Source organism: Chanodichthys erythropterus, chromosome 3, assembly GCF_024489055.1.
Source record: "Chanodichthys erythropterus isolate Z2021 chromosome 3, ASM2448905v1, whole genome shotgun sequence".
In the NCBI taxonomy this organism is placed as follows: domain Eukaryota; kingdom Metazoa; phylum Chordata; class Actinopteri; order Cypriniformes; family Xenocyprididae; genus Chanodichthys; species Chanodichthys erythropterus.
Genome location: NC_090223.1, coordinates 43,588,610 through 43,615,175, shown reverse-complemented (window position 1 = coordinate 43,615,175; position 26,566 = coordinate 43,588,610). Strand labels below are relative to the sequence as shown.

The 26,566-nt window shown below is 35.5% G+C and overlaps 1 protein-coding gene across 5 annotated transcripts in view; it reads right to left on the bottom strand.

The window, feature by feature from the left end:
• card11 (caspase recruitment domain family, member 11) overlaps nucleotides 1-25,669 on the bottom strand; it is a 43,966-nt gene extending 18,297 nt beyond the window's left edge. For 2 of the 5 annotated variants that reach the window (XM_067382428.1, XM_067382432.1), the window contains exons 1-3: nucleotides 25,543-25,669; nucleotides 4,769-4,961; nucleotides 1,357-1,572 (exon numbers count right to left, since the gene is read on the bottom strand). In XM_067382428.1, the coding sequence (XP_067238529.1) occupies nucleotides 1,357-1,572; nucleotides 4,769-4,793 (241 nt within the window). In that variant the 5' untranslated portion in view covers nucleotides 4,794-4,961; nucleotides 25,543-25,669. Of the gene's footprint in view, nucleotides 1-1,356; nucleotides 1,573-4,768; nucleotides 4,962-25,407 lie in introns of all 5 variants that reach the window. The other 3 variants (XM_067382429.1, XM_067382430.1, XM_067382431.1) reach the window with 3 other exon arrangements.
• Between the last annotated feature and the right edge of the window lie 897 nt (nucleotides 25,670-26,566).

Below are 26,566 nucleotides of genomic sequence, written 5' to 3'. Positions count from 1 at the left end.
ACGTGACATAGCTACAAGACGACAAAATCACATCACAGCCAATGACAACAGTGTGTGGGAAGGCTCTGTTCGCAGCTAAAAAAATTAAAAAATAAATAGCCTAACTATAACAAAACACGATTAAAAAAAATGGTATAGGAAAAGTACATTTTGATAAATGGAAACAAAAATTTAAAGCAACAAACAAAAATCCCTGATATTCCATGACTTGGACAAAAAAAAAAAAAAATTCCCTGACGTTCAATGTCTGGAACAGACCATTTAAAATTCCATGATATTCCAGAAATTCCATGACCCGTGGGAACCCTGTCTAATATCAATTTCTAGAATAAAACCAAGGCTGAAATAAATAAAACTACGTCCTTAAGACTGTCAGAATACTGCAAATATGCATCTCCAAAATGTATTAGCCAATCGCACTTATTGCTTATAGTGGGATTAAAGGTCCATCACCCCTTGAGGGGCTCCAAAGACATGCACCCAGGGGGCGCACAGGTCCACCATCCGGCATATCACAAACGTAACTGACAGTACTGATTGTGATCTGCAGTATATTAAAATGAGACAGCAATGCGCTTGCAGGGAGAGGTCCGCCCATACACTATTCCGATTGACTGTGATTGTAATTTATTTATTAGTTTCTTTTAGAAATGTGGCGTCTGGTGTGGACAGACAAAGAGCTTGATGCTAGAATTACATTTTCTAGTGTTGCTTGCTGCACTATAGCAGGAATGTCCAGATTTGTCATAAAAGCGGTGCATTGTATTTTAACTCACTAGAGAATGTCATGCCACAAAAAAAAATACTTGAAAGATCTTCTGTATTACATGCCAAACTGCTAGTCCCAGAGGGAAAAGAGAATCATTAGGGGGCTGTGAAAATCCCAGCCGTGGTAAACAAGCATTTTGATGTGCGGCTTTGTGACAAACAAACAGTGCAGACTTTAGCAAGATGCTCGGGTGAAATCCTTGTCATCCGTTTTGCCTCTGGCCGTTCTGAAGTTGAAAAATGATACAAAGGTTCAGGAAGGAGTCGTTGGGAAAGAAAAACTACAGCGGCAGCTCACAGGATTAAAAGCGTCCATTCATCATCACATTACACCACTGGAAAAACACAGTGAAAGATGGGGTGACCGAGTAACTGATTGATGATGTGATTTGCATGTAAATGTTTTCGGCATGGAATTTGCATTTCCATATTCCACAGTGTTTAGTATTTTCTGTCACTGGCGTCTATGAATGTTGATGTCTGCGCAATCCGACTTAAGAGAGCGAAACCAACCTTGGGCGAATCCGTATCACATCATCAACAGTGCTATTGTATATGCTTAAAAGCGGACAAGAAGAACACTCGTACCTGCTCGGTTGACTTTGGACTCTAGCAGACGCGAGTTGAGCACCTCGTCTTCGTCTTGTTCGTCGATGACCTTGCATTGCCGCAGATATGAGGTTAGCTTGTTGGGGTTGATGAAACGGCATAAGATGTACCGGTTTTTCTCTGCATTCTCCCACAATGACTCTCCATAGTCCAGCAAATTCATTAAGCTTCCGTTCTCCATTCCTGCAGAGGCCCCTATGAGACAAGAATGAAAGAGAATAAAGTTTCAGATGCTATTTCAACACTCCTTTCACACCCACAGCATTGACAGCACATCAGATAAAAAAAAAAAACGTGTTATTGCATGCACAAAGAACGATGTGACCATTCAGCCGTGATAACAATGCTTTAAAGTAAGCATGACCTTATTTGCTGTCTTAGACTGTCTATAACTGCTGTCTGTAATGCCGTTTTAGGGTCTAGAATGGTGCATGTTTTTTTTCCAAATAAAATATTTGCCTCTGTAACTTTAAAAACATATTATAATTAGGGTTGCATGATTAATCAAAGTAAAACCAAAATCGCTATAGGGCTTTTTAATTAAATTAGAGCACGGCACTGTTTTTTTACATGCTGTATGGGCTGCCTGCGGTTTTCCACCAAAATGTAACTTTGACATCATTATAATAATGATTATCATCATTAGTATTATTAGAAGCATAATCATCAATATTATTATTTTAAGGTTTATATATTTGGCCAAATTGTGCAGCCCTACAAACAAACATAGCAATTTTTTATAGGTGCCATTGAACGTTTTTTTACAAGATGTAATATAAGTCTAAGGTGTCTCCTGAATGTGTCTGTGAAGTTGCAGATCAAAATACCCCATAGATTTTTTTTTTTTTTTTTTTTTTTAACTATTAGTATTAATATTTTGGGGCATCATTAAATATGCACCGATTCAGGTTGCTGCCCCTTTACATCGTGCGCTTCCCACCCCCTCCCGAGCTCTCGACTCTATCATTGCATATACAAAGTTCACACAGCTAATATAACCCTCAAAATGGATCTTTACAAAGTGTTCGTCATGCATGCTGCATGCATGCATCGATTCCTGTGAGTATAGTATTTATTTTGATGTTTACATTTGATTCTGAATGAGTTTGAGGCTGTGCTCCGTGGTTAACGGCTAATGCTATACTGTTGGAGAGATTTATAAAGAATGAAGTTGTGTTTATGCATTATACAGACTGCAAGTGTTTAAAAATGAAAATAACGACAGTCTTGTCTCCGTGAATACAGTAATAAATGATGGTAATTTTAACCACATTTAACAGTACATTAGCAACATGCTAACGAAACATTTAGAAAGACAATTTACAAATATCACTAAAAATATTATGTAATCATGGATCATGTCAGTTATTATTGCTCCATCTGCCATTTTTCGCTATTGTTCTTGCTTGTCTGATGATTCAGCTGTGCACAGATCCAGACGTTAATACTGGCTGCCCTTGTCTAATGCCTTGAACATGAGCTGGCATATGCAAATATTGGGGTCATACATATTAATGATCCCGTCTGTTACGACTGTTAGGTTGAGATTCGCCTGTTCTTCAGAGGTCTTTTAAACAAATGAGATTTATATAAGAAGGAGAAAACAATGGAGTTTGAGACTCACTGTATGTCTTTTCCATGTACTGAACTCTTGTTATTCAACTATGCCAAGATAAATTCAATTTTAATTCTAGGGCACCTTTAAATTGCATTTTAAATCACAATTATATCAGAAAAATTGCAATTCGATTTATTTCCCCCAAATCTTACGGCTCTAAATATAATAACTTTTTTGAAACAACTTTCCATTTCTGACCGTGCAGGCAATACACTTAAATCAGGGTAGATGCCATAATGAATTTTACACTAATGAAAATGAGGCTGTGATGGATAGACTTATAGTTTTTAAAATAGATCACACATGACTTGTAACTCACAATTTTCAAAACTGTTTTATGGCATTTTTATCTACTTATAATCTGTTGGTCACACTTTAGTTTAGGGTCCCATTCTCACTATTAATGAAGTATAACTAAAAACTCCTATTTACTGCTTATTAATAGTTAGTAATTAGTTGTTAAGTTTAGGTATGCGGTAGGATTAAGAATGTCGAATATGTGCAAGCAGAATAAGGCATTAATGTGTGCTTAATAAGTATTAAGCCAATATCCTAGTAAAATGCATGCTAATAAGCAACTAGTTAATAGTGAGAATTGGACCCTAAACTAAAGTGTCATCCTGACTTTTTGCCAGAGGTTTGTCTTAGCTGAACAATTGGCATATTGTTAAACAGTATAATCCATTTCTCCTGTTTCACTCACATTACAGAGGTTTTAAACATTATTATTATATTATAGTTTATTTAAATGCAACTTCTTGTTACAAGAGAGTCATACGAAATGTTATTAAACTGCCCCTGACTGACACTTGCAAATATAAAGTATAATTTTTCAGTTACAATGATTATTGTTTCCACAATTGTGAATTTACCTTCACACTACTACTACGTTTATTGTCTTTAAATATCTTCAGGATAACGTCAGCAATGAAACAATTTGTACAAGAGTGACCTGCAGCTGTGGTGGGCATTCATGTCCTGTGGCGAACGTTCTTTTGTTTGCTACCACACATTGTCTCGTTTTTACAGGAGGTGAAACAAACCATATCTTTTTTTAAACCTTGTGGACAGTGGCTGTAAAGATGTCACAGCACACCGCTGATGCGAAAGCGCAGAGAATAGTTTGTCTCCACTAGTGCTGAACTGAGCTGATTGTCTTCTGAATAGCTGATGGCTGCAGCTCAGACAGACACTCACAAACACGTGTGAATCAACTGCGTACCTGGTTTGAGGACTGCGGCATAGTGATTAATGGTGGAATGTTATGAATGCCGAGAGCAGGCCTGCAGATGGCTGATAAAATTCTGATATAGGCTATACATAATACAGTACGAAGACTCAAAAATACTGGAATTAAATTAACACTTAATGTAAATATGTATTAAATTACATTTGAATAAAACCTGCAAAATGAGGAGGTGCATGTACATATGAATGTGTTCTGCTCATTTTATACTAGATTCATACATTCAGGGGTTTATCAATGTAATGAGCAGCTTTGAGAACATTGCTCTATATGTATCAAACACACATATTTATGTATATATGTGTACTGGTCTTTGGACACATTACTATTTTTAATGTTTTGAATGAAGTCTCATATGCTGCTCATCAAGCCTGCAATTATTTGAACAAAAATACAGAAAAAACAGTAATATTGTACAGTAAAAAAAAAAAAAAAAAAACAGTAATGTAGTGAAATAATGGTTATCTGTTTTAAAGCTGCAGTCCGTGGTTTTGCCTCTTTGTCTTTGTTGTTTGTGGAATTATCACCTTTACGTGCGTTGTGCATCGGCATGGCTCCTCAATGCGGATGAATCTAGTGTTTGCTGTCAGTCACTACACCGGTGTAGTACTTCGGGATCACAGATTGTTGTCTTGGAAGTACTTGGACCAAAGTAAGAATTTTCACCGGAAATTGTCATCTGAACAAGTAAGTAACGTCTGCCACTTTTGTTCTGACCAACTGAGGAAAAAAAAAAAGCATTACAATAATTCTCGCTGCCAATGGTGATTAAATCTAACGATCGCTGTTAATGTTAACAACATCAGCATTGCGTGTATTTAGTTTGTATTAGCATTACCTATTAATATGCTTTAAAATATAATTTATTTTTATGATGCAAAGCTGAATTTACTCAAGTCTACAATGTCACATGATACATGTTTCACATGATGTTTACATTACTCCAATCTTCAGTGTCACATGATCCTTCGAAAATCATTCTAATATGCTGATTTACTGTCAATGTTGGAAATAATTTGCTAAGTGCTTAATATTTTTATAACCTGTGATACTTTTTTCAGTATTCTTTGATGAATAAAAATTCTTTTGTAACAATATATACTACCATTAAAAAGTTTGGGGTCAGTAATTTTTTTTCTTTCTTTTTTTTTTGAAAGAAATTAATATTTTTATTCAGCAAAGATGTGTTGATTGATAAAAAGTGATAGTAAAGACAGAAAAGATTTCTGTTTTGAATAAATGAATAAATAAATAAATTTTATTCATCAGTGAATCCTGAAAAAAGTATCAAAAGGTTCCAAAACAATATTAAGCAGCACAAATGTTTCCAACACTCATAATAAATCATCATAATAAATTCAGAATGGTTTCTGGAGGATCATGTGACACTGAAGACTGGAGTAATGATGCTGAAAATTCAGCTTTGCATCACAGAAATAAATTACATTTTAAAATATATTAAAATAGACAACCAATATTTTAAATTGTAATAATATTTTACAATATTACTGTTTTTTGTGTATTTTTGATCAAATAAATGCAGCCTTGGTGAGTAGAAGAGACTTCTTTCGACAACCTTAAAATAGTATTGTGTCCAAACTTTTGACCGGTATTGTAAAATATATATATATATATATATATATATATATATATATATATATATATATATATATATATATATATATATATATATATATATATATATATATATATATATATATATATTATATATATATATATATACACATACACACACACACACACACTCTGTATATATATGTATGTGTGTGTGTGTGTGTGTGTGTGTGTGTGTGTGTGTGTGTGTGTGTGTGTGTGTGTGTTTGTAGACTGTTTACTATATATATTATATATATATATATATATCTATATATATATATATATATATATATATATATATATATATATAAATAAATAAAAACACACACACACACACACACACACACACACACACACACACACACACACACACACACACACACACACACACACACAATGGAAGTCAATGATCACCAAAACTGTTTGGTTACCAACATGTTGGTGCATGTTGGTAACCAAACAGTTTTGATAAGAATGTCAATAAGAATAAGAACTTTATAAGAATGTCATATAGTTTTAGCATGAAATTTGGGTGAGTTAATGATTACAGAATGCTCAGACACTTAAATACACGTATGAATCATGTTTAAAGGCTGAACTATCCCTTTAAGCATGTGTACATAGACCAACAATAAGAAAAATCCAGAGGAAACACAGAACGCATCCTGTGTTAACAGCTCTCGGACAGATTGACACACGATTGCAAAATGGAGAGCAACCCTAGCAACCACCTAATTTGTCATGACAACCTAATATGTTTTTATAACAATGAATTTCCAATTAGAAGCAAATAAAAAAAAATTGACCTATTTTAATGTTGCTGAACCAAGTCTGGAGCTCAAAGCTGATTGGTCTGTTGTTAATGAACATTCAACTTTTAAATTCATACTTTTATTAAAATGTAATTTATTCCTGTGATCAAAGCTGAATTTCCAGTATCATTACTCCAGCCTTCAGTGTCACATGATCCTTCAGAAATCATTCCTCAGTAGCACAGCTCAAGCATCAGAAGCAGAGGACAAGGTATGCGTTTATCGATAGATTGTCATGATACCTGCATGGGTGGTTCTTTGTCATAAATGCCGTTTACATAATATGATGTGGGAGCAATACAAGACAGTTTCCCATCCATCCACTGTAAGGTTTTCGCTGCATTCACCCCTCCAGCGAGAACGGAACATGAAGACACTTTAGAAAGTGTTATTAGTAATTGCTATTGTAATTGCTCAGTCAATTCTTCTTCTTCTCCGAAATGAATCGCATTTTTAAACATGCACAAAAACTCATGAAACTTTACATATGCATCAGAAGTGGTGAAAATTTACATCTGATATTGTTTTCAGATTTAGGTGTGGCAAAATGGCTCGAAATGTAGCACGAAGGACACTTAATTGAAATTTTGTAGGTGGCACTATCATGTACAGTTACGAAATTCGGTAGACACATGTATCAGCCCAATACCTACAAAAAAGTCCCAAAATCTGAAAACCCAACAGGAAGTGAGATATTTGTGAGTTTTCTCTGCAAAATTTTAGCAATATTTTCTATTTCCAGATGTTGTACTTTAACTAACTACTCCTAAAGATCAGATCAACATCATATTTGGTCAGTCTAATCTAAAGGCCTTCGCAGCGTTAAATTGCGAAGATCTAGAGTTTTCGCCAAAGGGCGTGTCCGTGGCGGCCTGACAAATTTCGATGTTTCACCATGAAACAGGAAGTTGTTGTGACGTGGACATACAGTGTCTGATCTGCCCCAAACTTCACATTTGGCCTGAAGACATCTATATGCCAATATTCAGTTACAGTCATAGCGCCACCTGCTGGCAACAGGAAATGACATGTTTTACACTGTGATTAACTCCTCCTAGATCTTTAATTAGATCAACATCATTTTTGGTCAGTCTAATCTTAAGGCCTTAGCGACGTTACATTGCAAAGATCTATAGTTTTCACTGAAGGGCGTGTCTGTGGCGGAGTGACAAAGTCTGATGTTTCGCCATGAAAGAGGAAGCTGTTGTTTTTGTGCCCTAAACTTCACATGTGTGATGAGAGTCCTGGCCTAAAGACATCTACATGCCAATATTTGGTTAGTTATAGCGCCACTTACTGGCATCAGGAAATGGCATGCTTTAAACTGTATTTCACTCCCAGAAACCCATTTAAATATGCCACGTAGTACCAAACATGTTAGAAAAACTAACTAATGTACTGCTAATGTATGCGATTTACGCCACTAAAGAGGAAGTTGTTGTAACTCAGGGTAACAATGTTTGATCTGCTATTATCACTTCACGTTTGATAATAGTCCTGGCCTGAAGACATCTACATGGCAACATTTAATTATAGTCAAAGTGCCACCTGCTGGCAACAGGAAGTGTGGCACATCAAAAGGACTTTGCCATATCTCTCCTATATTTCCTGCTTAAATGTATGTCGCCCACTGTTCACTGTTTTCCTAAGGCCAACAGGTGCCAGTGAGCCCGTGTTTAATTTTCATTTGAAATTTTAAAATTTAAAATAAAACATATTGTTGTGCATGTGGCATTGTTAAAGGGATAGTTCACCCAAAAATGAAAATTTGATGTTTATCTGCTTACCCCCAGTGCATCCAAGATGTAGGTGACATTTTTTCTTCAGTCGATCACAAATGATGATTTTTAACTGCAACCGCTGCCGTCTGTCATTCAAATAATTGCAGTAGATGGGAACTTCATCTATAAGAGTGAATAAACCTTGCTTAGACAAATCCAAATGAAACCCTGCGGCTCGTGACGACACATTAATGTCCTAAGACACGAAACGATCGGTTTGTGCGAGAAACCGAACATTATTTATATAATTTTTACCTCTAATACACCACTATGTCCAACTTCGTTCAGCTTCCTGTTAGTGAGGTCAAAAAACGCGTTGTGATGACGGAAGTGATGTCTCGCCCATATACTTCAATGAGAGCGAGACATCACTTCCGTTGTCAGAGCGCGATCTGACCTCACTCGCCGGAAGCTGAACGGAGTTGGACATAGTGGTGTATTAGAGGTAAAAAATGATATAAATACTGTTCGGTTTCTCTCACAAACCGATCGTTTCGTGTCTTAGGACATTAATGTGTCGTCACGAGACGCAGGGTTTCATTTGGATTTGTCTAAGCAAGGTTTATTCACTCTTATAGATGAAGTTCCCAATCACTGCTATTATTTGAATGACAGAGGGCAGCGGTTGCAGTTAAAAATCATCATTTGTGATCGACTGAAGAAAAAAAGTCACCTACATCTTGGATGCACTGGGGGTAAGCAGATAAACATCAAATTTTCATTTTTGGGTGAACTATCCCTTTAACTTCATGCACAGAAATTATTTAAATGGTGTGTTTGTTTAACTTAAAAGTAACCTGGTTGCCTCTAATTTTTGAGTTCATTTAAACCATAAATTTGAGTTGATACAAAATAAAGAGAAACTCAGAAACAACATTTGTGGACCTAAGCTGATTTGACAAAAGATTTGTGAAAAGTTATGATAAATCATGAAGATAATTTTTTACAGTGCAATGACAAACAGCACTCAGTCAATGCACTCATTTAAATTGCTTAGAGTGAAATATTTTGTCCTAATAAATAATGAGCAGTTGACTGTGATATTTCTATCCTTAGGATAAAGGGATTTGTGGTTTAGAAGTATATAACTATAGAAGTGGCAAATTGATAGATTCATCTTTTGTTTTGTTTTTTAAACAGAAAACAAAAAAGGGAATGGTTTAATATAGGGAAGATTAAACATACTGCCAGTCAAAACAATTACAGTAATATGAGGTTTGTCTATATTCTAAATGAATATTAATGAATATGATCTGGTTGGTTAAAATGATTTGAAATAAATCAGTTTTCATGGGTTGACTTGATAGGTATAGAACCTATGTATTGTTCCTGCCTAAAAAATAGGCTATATACATTTATTTTTTAATCATAACCTCATTGGGGGCTGAGCCCCTATTATTGAAATCCTAGAATTGCTCCTATAACCTGCTTCCAGAATGCTCTTGATGACCTTTCATATTTTCCCTGATTTTCTGTGGGACGTAAATGTAAATTAACAAATTTCTTTGCATACATTTTGTGTATGCAAGAGGCACGTTGAAGGTGCAGTTGGCCCCCTTCGGCTGCATAATACCAGCATTGTTTTCCAGCGCTCCATGGGCCTTTGCAAATGAAATCAAACCATTGCTACTGATATGCCTACACACACTTTTGCATATTCCTGTGTATCTATCATCCCAGACTCCGTTCCTATATCTGCCCTTTCGCTTTTGCACCCCTAGGCTCAGGAACAGCTATGCGAGCATAAACTAACTGTAATGGCCTCCACTTCCCCATCCCTAGCAGACAGGAGACATTTAATCAGACATCAGTGGGTGAGAGACACAAGAGGACAGCTTCTGGTTAAAGAGAAAAAAGAACTGCAGATTTTAGCTGGCGTTTGCCATTTTTAAATGTGCAATATGCAGTCACTCTGAGGTCAGGGGGATGAAGACATTATGTCGGATATGCCACAGCAGGAGTCATACATCTAACAATAGGCATCAGCATCATCTTTAAAAATCTAAAGACAGTTTTTTCATATTTGGAAATCAGAGAAATGAGTGGGAGACTGTGTCAATGTAAAGCTTTGAAAGCAACGAGGGCGTGTGCATTCTCCCACGACGAAAACACCCACCTTAGCTGCGAGAGAGGACCTTTAACGTTTGTTTGGGAAATATTGGGTTTCTCCCCTCACATTTTAGCATGCTGATTAATAGAGATACTGCATTATACCGTCATTCATCACATTTGCTTTGTGTTCAAGTCAGGACATGACTCAGCGAATCAAAATGAAGCATCACGTACTATAGCGGTTTACTCTGACAGACACACAAACACGCAGTCCACCCCCACCCTTGTCTTATACCTTGACCAGATTTCCTCTTGACTTATTTTGGAGTAAGTGAGTAAGTAAGAGAGCTCTTCACTTCCTCATTTCATTAGCAGGTGTTTAGCTTGGCCTCTTAAAAGGAGAAATGTTGGGAACACATTTAAAGTTGCACAGCAGAAGTGATACTCATTTTGCAGTATATTTAAATACAAATTATCAGGAGATCAACTTCCACTTACCAGTGTAAGTCAATATATCTGTATCTACATGGGTGTCTAAGGCCCTGCTTGCACCTGCTATCAGGGACGGATTATGTCGGATTATTTAAAAAAAAGTCATTTTTAAAGTAGGATAATTGTACAATATATTTTAAAAAGTTTGCTGCATGGTATAAAAAAAAAAAAAAAGCGATATAAAACGGGTTTTGAGAAAAGAAAAAAAAAGTCATGTGTAAAGATCTACGAGTAAATATGCCGGCACCTCCGTGAAGTTGGCACCCCATAAAGCGAAATAATCCCCAAAAATATGTCATTCGTTTGTGCTACGTTTGTGCTGATTTGTGCCGCAAAAACGAACGTTTGTGCTGGTTTGGTGTTTGAGATATTAAGCATTATTTTTTTGGTCGTGTGACGTCATTCTCCACCCCATGTCGTTCAAATCGCTTCAAACCGGTGCCATTCGTTTGTGCTCGATTTGTGCTGGTTTGTGCCGTTAAAACAAACACTGTAACTGTTCTCCTTCCACAGATATAACAAATATAATTCGGGAGCTGTGACGTCATTCTCCACCCCATGTCGTTCAAATCGCTTAAAACCGGTACCATTCGTTTGTGCTCGATTTGTGCTGGTTTGTGCCGTTAAAACAAACACTGTAACTGTTTTCCTTCCACAGATATAACAAATATAATTCGGGAGCTGTGACGTCATTCTCCACCCCATGTCGTTCAAATCGCTTAAAACCGGTGCCATTCGTTTGTGCTCGATTTGTGCTGGTTTGTGCCGTTAAAACAAACACTGTAACTGTTTTCCTTCCACAGATATAACAAATATAATTCGGGAGCTGTGACGTCATTCTCCACCCCATGTCGTTCAAATCGCTTAAAACCGGTGCCATTCGTTTGTGCTCGATTTGTGCTGGTTTGTGCCGTTAAAACAAACACTGTATCTGTTCTCCTTCCACAGATATAACAAATTTAATTCGGGAGCTGTGACGTCATTCTCCACCCCATGTCGTTCAAATCGCTTAAAACCGGTGCCATTCGTTTGTGCTCGATTTGTGCTGGTTTGTGCCGTTAAAACAAACACTGTATCTGTTTTCCTTCCACAGATATAACACATTTAATTCGGGAGCTGTGACGTCATTCTCCACCCCACTTCGTCTAAATCGCACGAAACTGGTGTCGTTCGTTTGTGCTCGATTTGTGCCGGTTTGTGCCGTTAAAAGAATCCCTAAATGATGACTTTTTGACTTAAAAATAAAAAATAAAATAAAAACCAAATCATTTCCACCCCATGTCTTCTTAAATCTTTACAAAATGGTGCTGTTCGTTTGTGCTCAGTTTGTGCCGTTAAAAAAAAAAAAAAAAGCAACAATGACATAATCTTAAATATAAAGTTGGCCTAACGAAAAAAGTTTTTTACATTCAGTTTGCTTAAAACCGGTGCCCCCCCCCCACATGCTCCAAATTCGCTCAAAATCGTTTGTGCCGGTAACAAGTTTCGTTTGTGCTGCTTTGGTTTTAAAATATTAAAAAAAAAAATGTATAGGTCATTTTCAGGTCACTCAGCCCCCCACATGCTCCAAATTTGGCCAAAATTGTCTCATTTGTTTGTGCTGGTTTGTGCCGGCGAAATTTTCGTTTGTGCTGCTTCGGTTTTTAAAATGTAAGACATTGAATTATAGGCATTAACTCACTAGCCTGAATGAAGAATCAGAAAAGCTTAATAGCCTAAATAATCTATTTTAAGTCTTCAAGTAAAAGGTTAAATAAATGTTTACTTTTAGCCTAACTTTACACTTGTAAAATATTTAGCCAAAAACGAAAAAAGATTGAATAAAAAACATCGGACTCTTTTCTCTCATAATATGTAAAAACAAACAAAGAAACAAACAAAAACAAGAATAACAGTTTCATATTTCAAAGAAATATGGAATCATCATAGAAAATACTACTCCCGGTACACAAATCATCATACACAAATCAAACTCAGCATGTCTTGCATGTCCCATCACGCAGTTCATCTGATGTAGGCTACAGCTTTGCATATTAGTTACAATTTTTCTATTTGGTTGTTTCATATATTTCTTGCTACTGTAGCTGTCTCGTGCAGAGTACAACAACACACTTCTCTTGCCCACGGAGCGCCGGCGCGATCCCTTCCATTGTTTTCTGATATTTTGGGTTTTTCCAATGAAACACAAATTATGTTATTTATAAAAAATAAAAAATCTTCTTGTAATAGTGAGTGAAACACGTTGCATCATGGAGGTTTTTTCTTAGGCCTTTTAATAATAAAATAAATACAAATAAATAAAAATTTCCTCAATGTTGTTTTAGACCACATATAGCCAAAATGAGTATTTTAGGGGCCGCCCACACATTCGAAACAAATTTAAATAAAGCATAAACTAAATTAAGTTTTACCCTTAAAAATACAAAAAACTCTTAGCCTAACTAATTTTTCATTTTCTTAAAAAAAGTTATTTGTCTTTGTTTATTTTCAAGTAAAATAATTAAAAATAATGTCTTTATTTATTTTTTTCGATTTGGTTAAGTTAGACAATGAAATAAGTGTTTTTTTTTTTTTTTTTTTTTTTTTCGACGTAGGCTAATTAATTGAACGAATTACACGGACAGATGCTGCACAACTTTCCGTTTCTGACACGCGCTTGTCACTGAAAAGGAGGAAAGCAAACGGAGACTTAATTTGAAATCACATTGCTCCTACTAAGTGATTTCAGTGTCATTCAATTCAATGCAATCAATGTCTAATATTTATAAACCGAGGCAGCAAATGAAACTTTTATCGGCACAAACAATTGCGATTGCGACTGTTTGGTGAATGAGCTATAAATGACATACAATTTGATTTGCAGCCTGATTATTATCGAAATATAGCCTAACAGTCAATCTAAACATCTAAACATAAAGTAGTCTAATCTAAACACCTTGGCCTAATTAACTGGTTCCAGTCAAGAAGGGAAAAACAAGGACTCAAAATCATATGAATTAATTTATAAACAACACTAATTTTATCCGTTAACTCGTTCTATTTAATGTAACAATTGCAATTCACTTTATACAGTGTATTTATGTTTTTTTTCTTCATTATTATTGTTTTATTTAAAGAAAATTGCCTTCGCCTATAGGCTACTTTACATGGACAGTGATTAAAGTCTGTGTTTGTTTGAAAGGTGTATTGTTAGATGATGAAATAATCTGAGCATAAGCAGTTCCACAAGAGGCCTGTTAGTTGCAGCGTTTTATCGTTGTCCGCGGAAGATGCGAATCGATGTGTTCAAATGTTATACACGCGTTCCTCTGAGTTTCTTGATTGCACAATAATTAATAAAAGAATTCCCTTCTCTGACGTGCCAAACAAATTTTAAATTAACCTGTAAATTACCCTGCACACATGATTTTTTTTTTAGTCTCAGTGCATACATCTTTTCCGTATGCAGACCTTCCTATGCATTGTTAAACGTTTTTGAAGGGCGCAGAAAGACGTTAAACATGTATTTGAAAATTTACCATGCAATTGTATAGTATTTTATTATTATTATTTATTCAAATATCTGTCCCAGTACTATAGCACAGCATAGAACACGCCTGGTTCCAGAAGTAGTCAGGTAACATGTAGGCCTAAGTGGTTGTGACAATATCTGGCACAAATTTAGTCCATTTAAGAAGGGGTCTTCGTACTTTTCAACGGCACAAACCGGGACAAACGAACAGCACCATTTTGGAACGATTTAAGATGACGGGGAGGAGATTTTTTTTTCTTTTTAATTTTTTTTTATTAGGCCTATAATAATATAAAAAAAAAAAAAATTAAAAAAAAGGGTAATCAATTACAGGGATTCTTTTAACGGCACAAACCGGCACAAATCGAGCACAAACGAACAATACCGTGTTGGAGCAATATGGATGGCATGGGGTGTGGAGAGTTAGGCTACATAACTGTTCATAAAACATTTTTTCGTTATATTTAAGAAGAGGTCTTAGATACAGTGTTTGTTTTAACGGCACAAACCAGCACAAATCGAGCACAAACGAATGGTACCGGTTTGAAGCGATTTGAACGACATGGGGTGGAGAATGACGTCACAGCTCCCGAATTATATTTGTTATATCTGTGGAAGGAAAACAGTTACAGTGTTTTTTTAACGGCACAAACCAGCACAAATCGAGCACAAACGAACGACACCAGTTTCGTGCGATTTGAACGACATGGGGTGGAGAATGACGTCACAGCTCCCGAATTATATTTGTTATATCTGTGGAAGGAAAACAGATACAGTGTTTGTTTTAACGGCACAAACCAGCACAAATCGAGCACAAACGAACGACACCAGTTTCGTGCGATTTAGACAAAGTGGGGTGGAGAATGACGTCACAGCTCCCGAATTAAATTTGTTATATCTGTGGAAGGAAAACAGATACAGTGTTTGTTTTAACGGCACAAACCAGCACAAATCGAGCACAAACGAACGACACCAGTTTCATGCGATTTAGACGAAGTGGGGTGGAGAATGACGTCACTGCTCCCGAATTATATTTGTTATATCTGTGGAAGGAAAACAGTTACAGTGTTTGTTTTAACGGCACAAACCAGCACAAATCGAGCACAAACGAATTGCACCGGTTTGAAGCGATTTGAACGACATGGGGTGGAGAATGACGTCACACGACCAAAAAAATAATGCTTAATATCTCAAACACCAAACCAGCACAAACGTTCGTTTTTGCGGCACAAATCAGCACAAACGTAGCACAAACGAATGACATATTTTTGGGGATTATTTCGCTTTATGGGGTGCCAACTTCACGGAGGTTATGCCGGCAGGTTGCACATAGAGACATTATTTTAAGGCTGAAAAAATTAAATAGTGTTGCTTTAAAAAGAGAAGAAGCAAGAGGAAATATTGGGTCCATCCAATCCTGAGATTGCGTAGAAAGGAAGGAGAGTTCAATCTCCTCATCAAGGAGCTGCGGGATTATCCAGAGGGATTCAAAGTTTACTTCGGGATGTCGGTGGCTCAGTTTGCTAGCGATAGTGGAGCCACATATTAAAAAGAAGACCACCAATATATATGTATTCCACAATTTGTTTGTCATGCTTTGTGCTGCGAGACGAAGTGGATCAACTTTGGCGTTCACTTGTACGGTGGCACTGAATTGTCAAAACACCTCTCAAAATGCTTGCTACAGATGCGAAAAACACAGAAAATTTAACCCGATACCATTTTTATATACCATTTTTATATGACGGATGACAATTTCGGACACAGTGTGCAAGGACCTAAAAGGTGGTCTACGATGACTTTTCACAGAGGACGTAGGAAAATGCAAACCAAATAAACTGAAACGAGAACCGACAAGGGGCTAAATGTAACAGGGAGTATAAATACAAGACGAACATACTGACTGACAGGTGATGACTTTACGTAACTATAGTAACAAACGAGGAGATAATCAGAAAACAATGAAACCGGAACTAAACGGAATAGGCTAAACAGGAACTAACAGAACAGAATAACAAAACAGAAGTCGTAAACGTGTCATAAACGTGACATTGCATACAGGGTTTGATTTTTATTATTAGATCCGAAATAATGTAAAATACTGGTAGCCTATATAAAGCGGAACACAGATAAACATTGCTAAAAGCTATTTTAGTTCACCTCACTCCACAACAAATCCTTTAAATTTTATGGTATTCAAAACAGAACAAGAATGAAAAACAAGAAGGCCTATAATACTACCAAAACGAAATAATTTAAAGCGAAACAGAAACCGGCGTTGGGCTCACGTAGCCTACCTCTCTCATTCGGCAATCTGAATCCAAATGTTTCTATATTCCCGATGTATTTGGATGCTAAATTATTATTTATTATGTAAACTAAGCTATGTACTTCACTTACATTCCAATAAATAGTAAACGTCATCCTTCATAATATGCTCAAAGTGTTTCGAACACATTCAACCACATGAGTGTTTACACTAAGAAATCAATCCGGTCGAATGCATTTTCGACGCCCTCTGGAAGTGGTCGAAAGTGGACAAGCTCAAAACGTTTTAGACCCCATTTATACTTGTATTTAGCCTCGTGCACTTGTGATCCAATCGAACAAAATGAATCTTAATACCAGGTGTAAATGGGGCCCGGTCGGCTTGGTACGGCTCGGCACGGTATGGCTCGGCTTAGCTCGCTTTACTTTCGTTTTGCTTTTCCACTACAGTTTAGTACCACTTCAAAGTGGGTGGGATTATAGACTGATCGTTATAGTTGCACCGCCTGTACCGCCGTGGATCCGCTCCTCGACTACCAACGAGTCTGCACCTCATCTACTACCACAATATAGCCATTTTTTTTTCAAGTTAGAACATCTGAAAGTCATTGATAGAGTGGAAAGAGAAAAGGATGACTGATCTTGTTTTGCTCAAATGAACTTATTCACTATGTAGTTTGCAATGTGAGGAAAGACTGAAGGAAAATTAGTGAATTTGGACACAGCTCCTAAAAATATAGTGCAATTTGCTATTAAAAACTCCCTGAAATGTGATCTGACCACTGAGACTGAGACACACTGAATCAAAACTCTGATTTGAATCAGTTTTCAAATATGCTACCGTTCAAAAGTTTGGAGAAAGCTTTCGAAAGACGTCTGCTCAGCAAGGTTGCATTTATTTGATCAAATATACAGAAAATGATATTGTCAAATATTGTTAGAGTTCAAAATAACTGTTTTCTATTATATTTTAAAATGAGATTTATTCAAAGCTGAGTTCAAAAGAACAGAATTTATTAGAAATAAAAATCATTTGTAACATTATAAATGTCTTTACTGTCACTTTTGATCAATGTAATGTGTCATTGCTGTATTAATTTCTTTCAAAACAAATCTTACTGACCTCAATATTTTTAATAGTAGTATACATTTAGAAGTGTTTTACTAACTACTAAACAGGATTGAGTCAGACAAAAACTAACAAAGTCAAAGACCTATAATTTTGTTCTGTTTAACAGTGGAATATTTACACTGTTTCAACTTCACTGAGCAGTCAAGAACAATGAAACTGTGTTACATCTACAGGTTGTTTAACTCTGCGTCTTTCCCTGTGGGACCCTGCTTGAGTGATTTTCATGTTTAAGAGCAGCATAAAACCAAGCTAGCGGAAGCCCTTACCACGTGCTCCCGTGGCTCCATCCGATTTTAGAAAAAACCACAAGCCAAAAGCACCCATCAGCCAATGGGCTGCAGCCCTGCTCCACCAAGCTACCAGTTCAGGGGAACTGCACTAAGCTGTTTTGTGTGAAAGTGAAACAGTAAAGCAGTTCTGATGTGGGGCCTGCTCCTTTACATGACTGAAATTTTATGCTCTAAACACCAGGATCAAGAGTAAATTCTGACCTAATTAAGACTGTGCTGATGAGAAATCTAAATATAGCACTTTTGTAAGATAAAAAGGTAACACTTTACAATAAGTTTCATTAGTTAATATTAGTTAACTAATAATGAACTGCATTTCTACAGCATTTATTATTCTTTGTTAATGTTAATTTCAACATTTACTAATACATTATTTTAAATCTTGTAGTTAATGCACTGTGAACTAACATGAACAAACAATGAACAACTGTATTTTCATTAACTAATGTTAACAAAGATTAGTAAATACAGTAACAAATGTATTGCTCATGGTTAGTTCATGTTATTTAATACATTAACTAATGTTTAACTAATGAACCTTTTTGTAAAGTGTTACTGATAAAAATTGATATACATCATATATTACATAAACATAACACACTACTTCCTTAAATGCACAGTTTACCCAAAAATGAAAATCATTTAAATCATCCTCATATCGTTCCAGACCTGTGTGACTTTCTTTCTTGAACACCAAAGGACTTGTTTGACAAAACAAACAGTGCACCATAAAAGTGTCCATGAGACTCAAGGGCAACATTCCAAGCCTTCTGAAGCTTTCTGTGAGGAAGAGGCCAAAATTTTATTCATGAAGTCTTCACCTCGGCTGAAGCTCTCAAATCTCAGTTCAAATGCCATGTCGGGTTTCTGCACCACATTTGACATCCTTGGCGTGATGCACCAAATGTGAACTGTACACGAGCCAGGCTGAGATCTGAGAACCATGGAGCAGGAGCTGTTCAGCAAATATTTCAGTATGGCTTCTGAAGCATCAGAAAACTTGGAATATACTACATACATATTGGCTTATTGTCGTATTGAGTTCTGTGGGGGTTTTATAGCCGTTTTTGAAGTTCTGATACTAGACGTTCTGCAATGTGTCTAGTATTGTGTTCCAGAGAGGAAAGTACAGAAATAACAACATCACAATTTTCACTTTTGCTCGAACATACTTCAAGGTTGTGAACTTTAACCAATGAGACCTAGACCGCAGAGGTTTGAATAATTTGTTTATCAAGAGCTTGTGTTATCTGACATTAATTTTGTATCCGAATATAAATTGTGGCTACAAATCTGGCATTTCCCCTTTTCTAATGGGAATGGGGGTGTTGCACAACAGACATACAGGAACCTGGACATCCTGCACAAGGAAACATATCAGCCATGAATGTCTCAAAAAAAAAAATAAATAAATAAATAAAATAAACCCATGCATATTAGGGCTGGGCGATATATCGAATGCTTTTGTCACGCGCATTTCGTCAGTAAAGCCGGTTCCCCGATTGCCGCTAAATCGCCATCACCTGCTTTCAAATGAAGCGGCATTTAATAGACAGAGCCGTAGTTCACTGATAAGCCACGCAATATCGCGTTCAATATCGACGGCGATTCATATCGATATTGAACGCGATATTGCGTGGCTTATCAGTGATCTACGGCTCTGTCTATTAAATGCCGCTTCATTTGAAAGCAGGTGATGGCGATTTAGCGGCAATCATGGAACCGGCTTTACTGACGAAATGCGCGTGACAAAAGCATTCGATACATCGCCCAGCCCTAATGCATATAGTGACCAAAAGTGACAATAAAGACATTTATAATATTACAAAAGATTTCTATTTCAATTAAATGCTGATCTTTTGAACATTTTATTCAACAATTATGGTTTCCACATTAAATATTAAGCAGCACAACCATTTTCAACATTGATAAAGAAATGTTTCTTGAGCAGCAAATCATCATATTAGAATGATTTCTGAAGGATCATGTGACACTGAAGACTGGAGTAATGATGCTGAAAACTCAGCTTTGATCACAGGAATAAATTACATTTTAAAATATATTTCAATAGAAAACAGTTATTTGAAATTGTAAATATTACTGTATTTACTGTACTTTAGACCAAATAAATGTAGCTTTGATGAGCATGAGACTTCTTTTAAAAACCTCTGAACGATAAGGTTTAAATGATGTACAGGTATATCCATATATTTAAAGTTGCACAGCAGAAGTGATACTCATTTTGCACGCAGTATATTTAAATACAAATTATCAGGAGATCAACTTCCACTTAGTCAAATTATCTGTATCTACACCAGTGTTTAAGTGGCAAGATACTCACAGAACATCTGAAAGTCATTGATAGAGTGGAAAAAGAAAAGTATAACTGTTGTTGTTGTTGAATATTCAACTTATTCACTATGTATTTTGCAATATTAGTTGAAAATTAATGAATCTGGACACAGCTCCTAAAAATATAGTGCACTTTGTAATGAAATCTGACCACTGAGACTGAGACACATGGAATCGAAAATCTGATTTGAATCAGGTTTCACATATGCTACCATTCAAAATTATGAAGAAAGTATGCTCAGCAAGGTTGAATTTATTTGATCAAACATACAGTAAAATAGTAATATTGTTAAATATTATTGCAATTCAAAATAACTTGTAATTCATTCCTGTGATGGTGAAGTTAAATACATCTTTTTTTCATTTTAATTTTCATACTTACATTTGTGCTATTTTATACATTTGATGACTTTGTAATATTATTCTAAAATGTGATTTACAGTACTTCTTTCTGTTAGGTGTGTCATTTATGTGCAACTAACGACACCAGACAGATTAATTCCCACAAATTGGGCAGACAAATAAAACAGTCCCACGCCTTTTCATTGTAAAAAATACATAAGCCAAAAAATAAATGAATGAAATAAATATGAAAGTCCTTGCTTCCTAAATTTTTTGGTGATAGTGTGCTATTGATAAGCATGCAAATAACAACCTTAGATCAAAAATCACATTTCAAATTAAACTTGATGACAGACTGCACAGATGCAGCTGAGACGTTCTAAAAATGCTACACACCCAGATTAATGACAGAAATATGCAGTTACTTCAAAGGAACCATAATAAATCCATTGTTCTGAGTTGAAGAGTGAGTCTGCACATTCCAACTGTAATGCAATTGCTTTGAATTGGATACAAGATCCAGCAAACCCTAACAATTCAACCTTTGTGATGGACGATGCCATGCACATGAACCTAAGAGCCGATCTGATGACATTCACAATACAGAAACAGGAGCTTTCTGCTCTCCCTCAGTCAGGTGTGCAATGTGGTTGACATGGCATGCTTTTCATGTGTATTTGTGGAGTATAAAAATCTGTGCCTGCACATTTCTACTTAGGATTTTGAGTGAAACATCAAGATGCTCACAGTGCACTTCAATAATAAATGAGCTAAAGTTTAAAATCATTTAATTTTTCATATTTAAAGTTGTTTCATGACATTACAAATTTTGCATGGACCATGTGTAGCACTTTTGTGTTTTTACGTCGCACATTTCGTCCAGGAAATCCCTACAAGACAGGCTGTATCACTATATTTTAAGGTTTGAAAATAATTTGACTACCTTTGTGGTGCTCTTCTGTGAGTTTTACCTCATCATCTCTTCATAAAATAGCACTTTTTCAAAGACCCAAATGGCGTGATAACATTTTATATTTTTGTCAGTGGTATATAAAATGGATAATTCACTCAAAAATGAAAATTACCCCATAATTCACCCTCAACTTCAAGCCATCCTATATGACTTTATTATTTCAGCCAAACACAATCAGAGTTATATTAAAAATATCCTGGCTCTTCCAAGATTTATAATGGGAGAGATTGGAGGATGACATTTTGAAGCCCAAAAAAGTGCATCCATCCATCATAAAATATACTCTACACTCAAAAAAAAAAAAAAAAAGAAGATTTTTTGATGCTGTTCAGTTTATTTAAACAATTTATTTTGATTCAACACCATTGTATCAGGTTTCCGGTTTAAATGTGATTGATTCATGCTAAATTGACTTGAAAGGATTACTCTTTGACTTAACTTGATGTTTTCATATTAAAATAACATGTTTCAAGTAAACCCAACCAGGACTCAATCAAACAGGATTCACTTCCCCTCATGCTTTGAAAAGGGGCTGAACTAGGAGTGTAAATGTTTAAATAAAGTGTTATTTTAAGCAGTTTTTAGGAAGATGAGAAAATGGAAAGACTTTTTTAATGTTTACTGTTCTATTATGTTGGTATTTAAAAGTTTCTGTTAATTATTAGTTTTAGGGTTACCATTGTGTATATTAAATTGGAATAACAGAATTGCATAATGCTGAAATAAAGCAACTTAATCATGTGGAAATCCTTTCCATGATTTTTTTATGTTCGTTCAAAGAGTTTTTTTTTTGAGTGTAAGTGGCTCCAGGGGATTAATAAAGGCCTTCTGAAGTGAATCAATGTGTTTGTTTAAGACAAATATACTTATTTAAAACTTTATAAAGTAAAATAACTAGCTTCCGGTGCTACAGCCATAGACATTCAACTTATGTCTTAAAAGTGTTATAGTACACAATGACATGCCACAGATTGGTATTGGAGACAGATTGGACTATGTATAATAAACATATTTTGTATGTCATGCCATATATTAGTAACACCACAGCGTGTTACTAGAACTGTGTATTGTTCTTTATTGTTTTGTTTTGTTTTTTATTGCAACCAATGTCTTGATTCAAGCTAATTCTAATTGATCTGTTTTTTTATAAAAAGGCATGATGATGTTTGTATGTGATGTATTATGTACGGTACTTACACCCTTTTGAAGGTGCCTTAAATATCCTAACCAAAATATATTTGAAGCCTGTCTCTAATGCTAAGGTTATTGAAGGAACTGTGGACAGACTGCAGAGTTCTTTCAAGGGACTTTCCATTTTATAAGTTCCCCAAAAATCTGCCTTATCAATAAGAGTGCCTAAAATTTCTCCAGAAAGTTCCTATTGAACACAAAACCAGCCACAATTGTGGAATGAAGAAAAATAATTTAAAAATCTTTAAAAAGTGTTAGTTTTTTGTTGGCACCATTTTAGCTTTGTGAACTTGAATAACTTTACAATTCTTCTCCAGACGATTCCACCTGTTTGACGGACTGAGGAACCCAGATTGGGAACTCCAGTATCTTTTGATTTTTACAGTAAGACACTGGCATGTTAGAAATTAACTTTTTAATTACAGGGCAATATTTGCACCCTGAAATGGATTTTGGAAAAGAGGGTCATATTACATTTTAACAATAACTTCAGCCAAACTAATTGAAACAAAAACTCAATTTGAACAAATTATGGTGTAAATAATACGTGCTAATAAAGCATAGGCAATCTGCTAGAACACATTTAATATTTGTTATTTCAAATTTTGGAGATGTTTGAACGGTTTCTTTATGTTAGCTGTACATTCAACAACACTCACCTCTGAAATAGTGATTTGACATATTTGGCATTTTTACACTTATATCTTAAATATTTATAATCACTTTCAATATTATTTTCTCTGTGAGCCCTATAAATCCAACCATTATATTTTTATAATAAATGGTCTCATTTTGTTTGGAGCTTAGTCAAGCTTAGATTTGTATCAGACAAATGGATTTTAATAATACAATTAAAAAGTAAAATTACCTAAACTATTACAGAAGATACTGTTCATGTGTTTTATGCCAACTATTTCAAACATAAATGAAATACTTAGTAACCAATGAACCCCAACCAGTTATCATTATTACTATTCACTTGTGTGAATAATCAACCAACATATAATATACATATTCATGAGGTGTCATTATGTCTATAATTAAACATACTATGAAATAAATATGCCATGAATTATAAATCACTCTCACTCAAAAATATGTCAAATCCAAAATAGTGATTGCATTAAAAAAGCATTGCTGTTTGCTGTTCTGCAACAACAGTTTACAATTTATTCTTTATAGCCACTGATTTATTAACTGGGAGTGGTTGAGAAATTAGCGTGTTATTGCAGAACATCACCAAACTTGAAAGGCCCAAGGCAGGGCGGACACCCCAAGCCTACTGAAGCATATCCTACAACAAACACTATTCCTGTAAAGCAAGCTGACTTTGAAAGGAAAAGCTTTCCTTAGTTTTATAGGACTCTCCTAAAGTCTTAGCCATTATCAAAGTAAACATGCCATGACATGTGGTTAAATTTGTTAGGCAAATATGAGGTTAAAAAAGTGCATCTGTTGCACATACATAGTGGAACCTCCCATATATGAACGATCACATGACATGCACATCTCATAAGCAGGACAGAGGGGGACACAGACAGTGTGTGCCTCAACAGCAGCTATTTGCATTAGTTGTGAAATGAAAGATTATATATATATGATGACAGACAGCAACAATGCACCAAATCCCTTGAACAGTGCAAAAACTCTACAGTAAGAGCAACAAGTCGATATATGGAGCATGCAGGAGAAAGACAGATCGAGGTTGACAGTAGATTAATGTTTATGTGCATTACATAAATATCAGAATAGCCCAGCCCAGCACTGCAGTACATATTATCATTGGATTAATGGTGGCAGATTAATGTTGTAGTGCATGATCATTTCACTCCCTGACTTTTCAATGAGTGCACACAGCATGCACTGTTACTTTAGACTTTTAGTTTATAGCTGCAAAATTAAACTCATCACATCCTATTAGTTGCTTATAGATTATGAGGGAGGAAGAGTGACTAATAAATGGAGAGAACGACGGATTTAATGAGTAAAACAGCTATATATAGCTATATACATATATACACACATTATATATATATATATATATATATATATATATATATATATATATATATATATATATATATATATATATATATAAATAACCACAATCTAGCTTTTATATTTCTGCCAGGAAGATAACCTAATCACACTAATTCATCTGTTGCATCAGTTTAACATAGCCTACTTCAGTTATGCGCGCGAGTACACATTGAAAAAAAACTTTATTAACCTACGTCTACACTGAATTTAAGTCAAGTAACGTACAAATATATAGGTCAAGAAGTCCAAAGACTGAGTATTTTACATAATATGAAAGAAAAAAAAAACTGATACGCATTAGTTTCCTACGTACCGTACGGCGGGCGGTGTGTCTGACGCCGGGGTCCTTCTTCTAAAAGTTTGTGATTGTGTTCGAGGCTGAAATGTTTACTTATTAAACAGTTACATACATCGTCTTCCACTTTAAATCAACAGTAAAGTGATTTACCTGTCGAAGATCGCTTCTCGGGGTCTAATTCAACCGCTCCATTCTAGTTACTTGAAGTCGTCAGTGTTTCAAACAGCTGAACTCTGTCGCAACAACTCACAAGATAATCTGGATCATTTCACCTGCAGCCTCACAGTAGCTGTCATTCAAAGCGTTCGTGTGCCTAGTGGGCGGAGCTAGTGGAGATCATCACTATATAAACTTACAGAAGCAGTCAAAGTTTGACCGAAGTGCAGCAAGCAAACAGCAGTATACGTTCTTGAGGGAAAAATACATTTTAAATATCTTTTTTTTTTTTTTTTTTTAATAAATAAATAAAATAAGTTTTAGGTGCAAGTGTAATACTGCTGAAAAGAGTATTTTTTCAGAGACTGCTTACAATGTAAAAGAAGATAGATTTTCTCATCATTGAGAATGAATTTTTAATTGTAGTCTAGTTTGCTTATACTTCACTTCATTATTTGGCTTGTCTTATTCATTTTCCATCATTGTCTATGATAGTGTAGCTATAGCTAATCCATTGGTGTGTTATTGTTTAGTACTGGATGGATAGCCTAATTTGCTTATGTCTAACACTAAACAAAAGGCTTATTTAACTTGATATGAATCTTATTCTAACTATAATCTTAACAAGTCATTATTGAGGATTCTGAAATCCTCCTATTGGTGGTTCATCTTAAATCACAATAACACAAAATCTGTAAAATGATTTGTCTCAATCTAAAGTTAGATTTCATAAGATCAGATCTGGAAGATGAACAAAACGCCATAAATAATATTGGAGTGCCATGAAAATATTGTCGAGACAGCTGTCAGACAGATTTAGGAATATATGTGTGAAGTCTTTATTTATGTGCTCATTTGTTGAGGAAAATGTTCTCCACTCCAACGTCTGACAGTCCTGTGCTTCAGAACATGCAAATGCATCCCTCTAAACATTTGTTTATGGTAACAGTTACACAAATGTCACACCTTGCCTCCAGAGGGAATGTTTCATTCTTTTTTACACTTGACAGAAATGAGC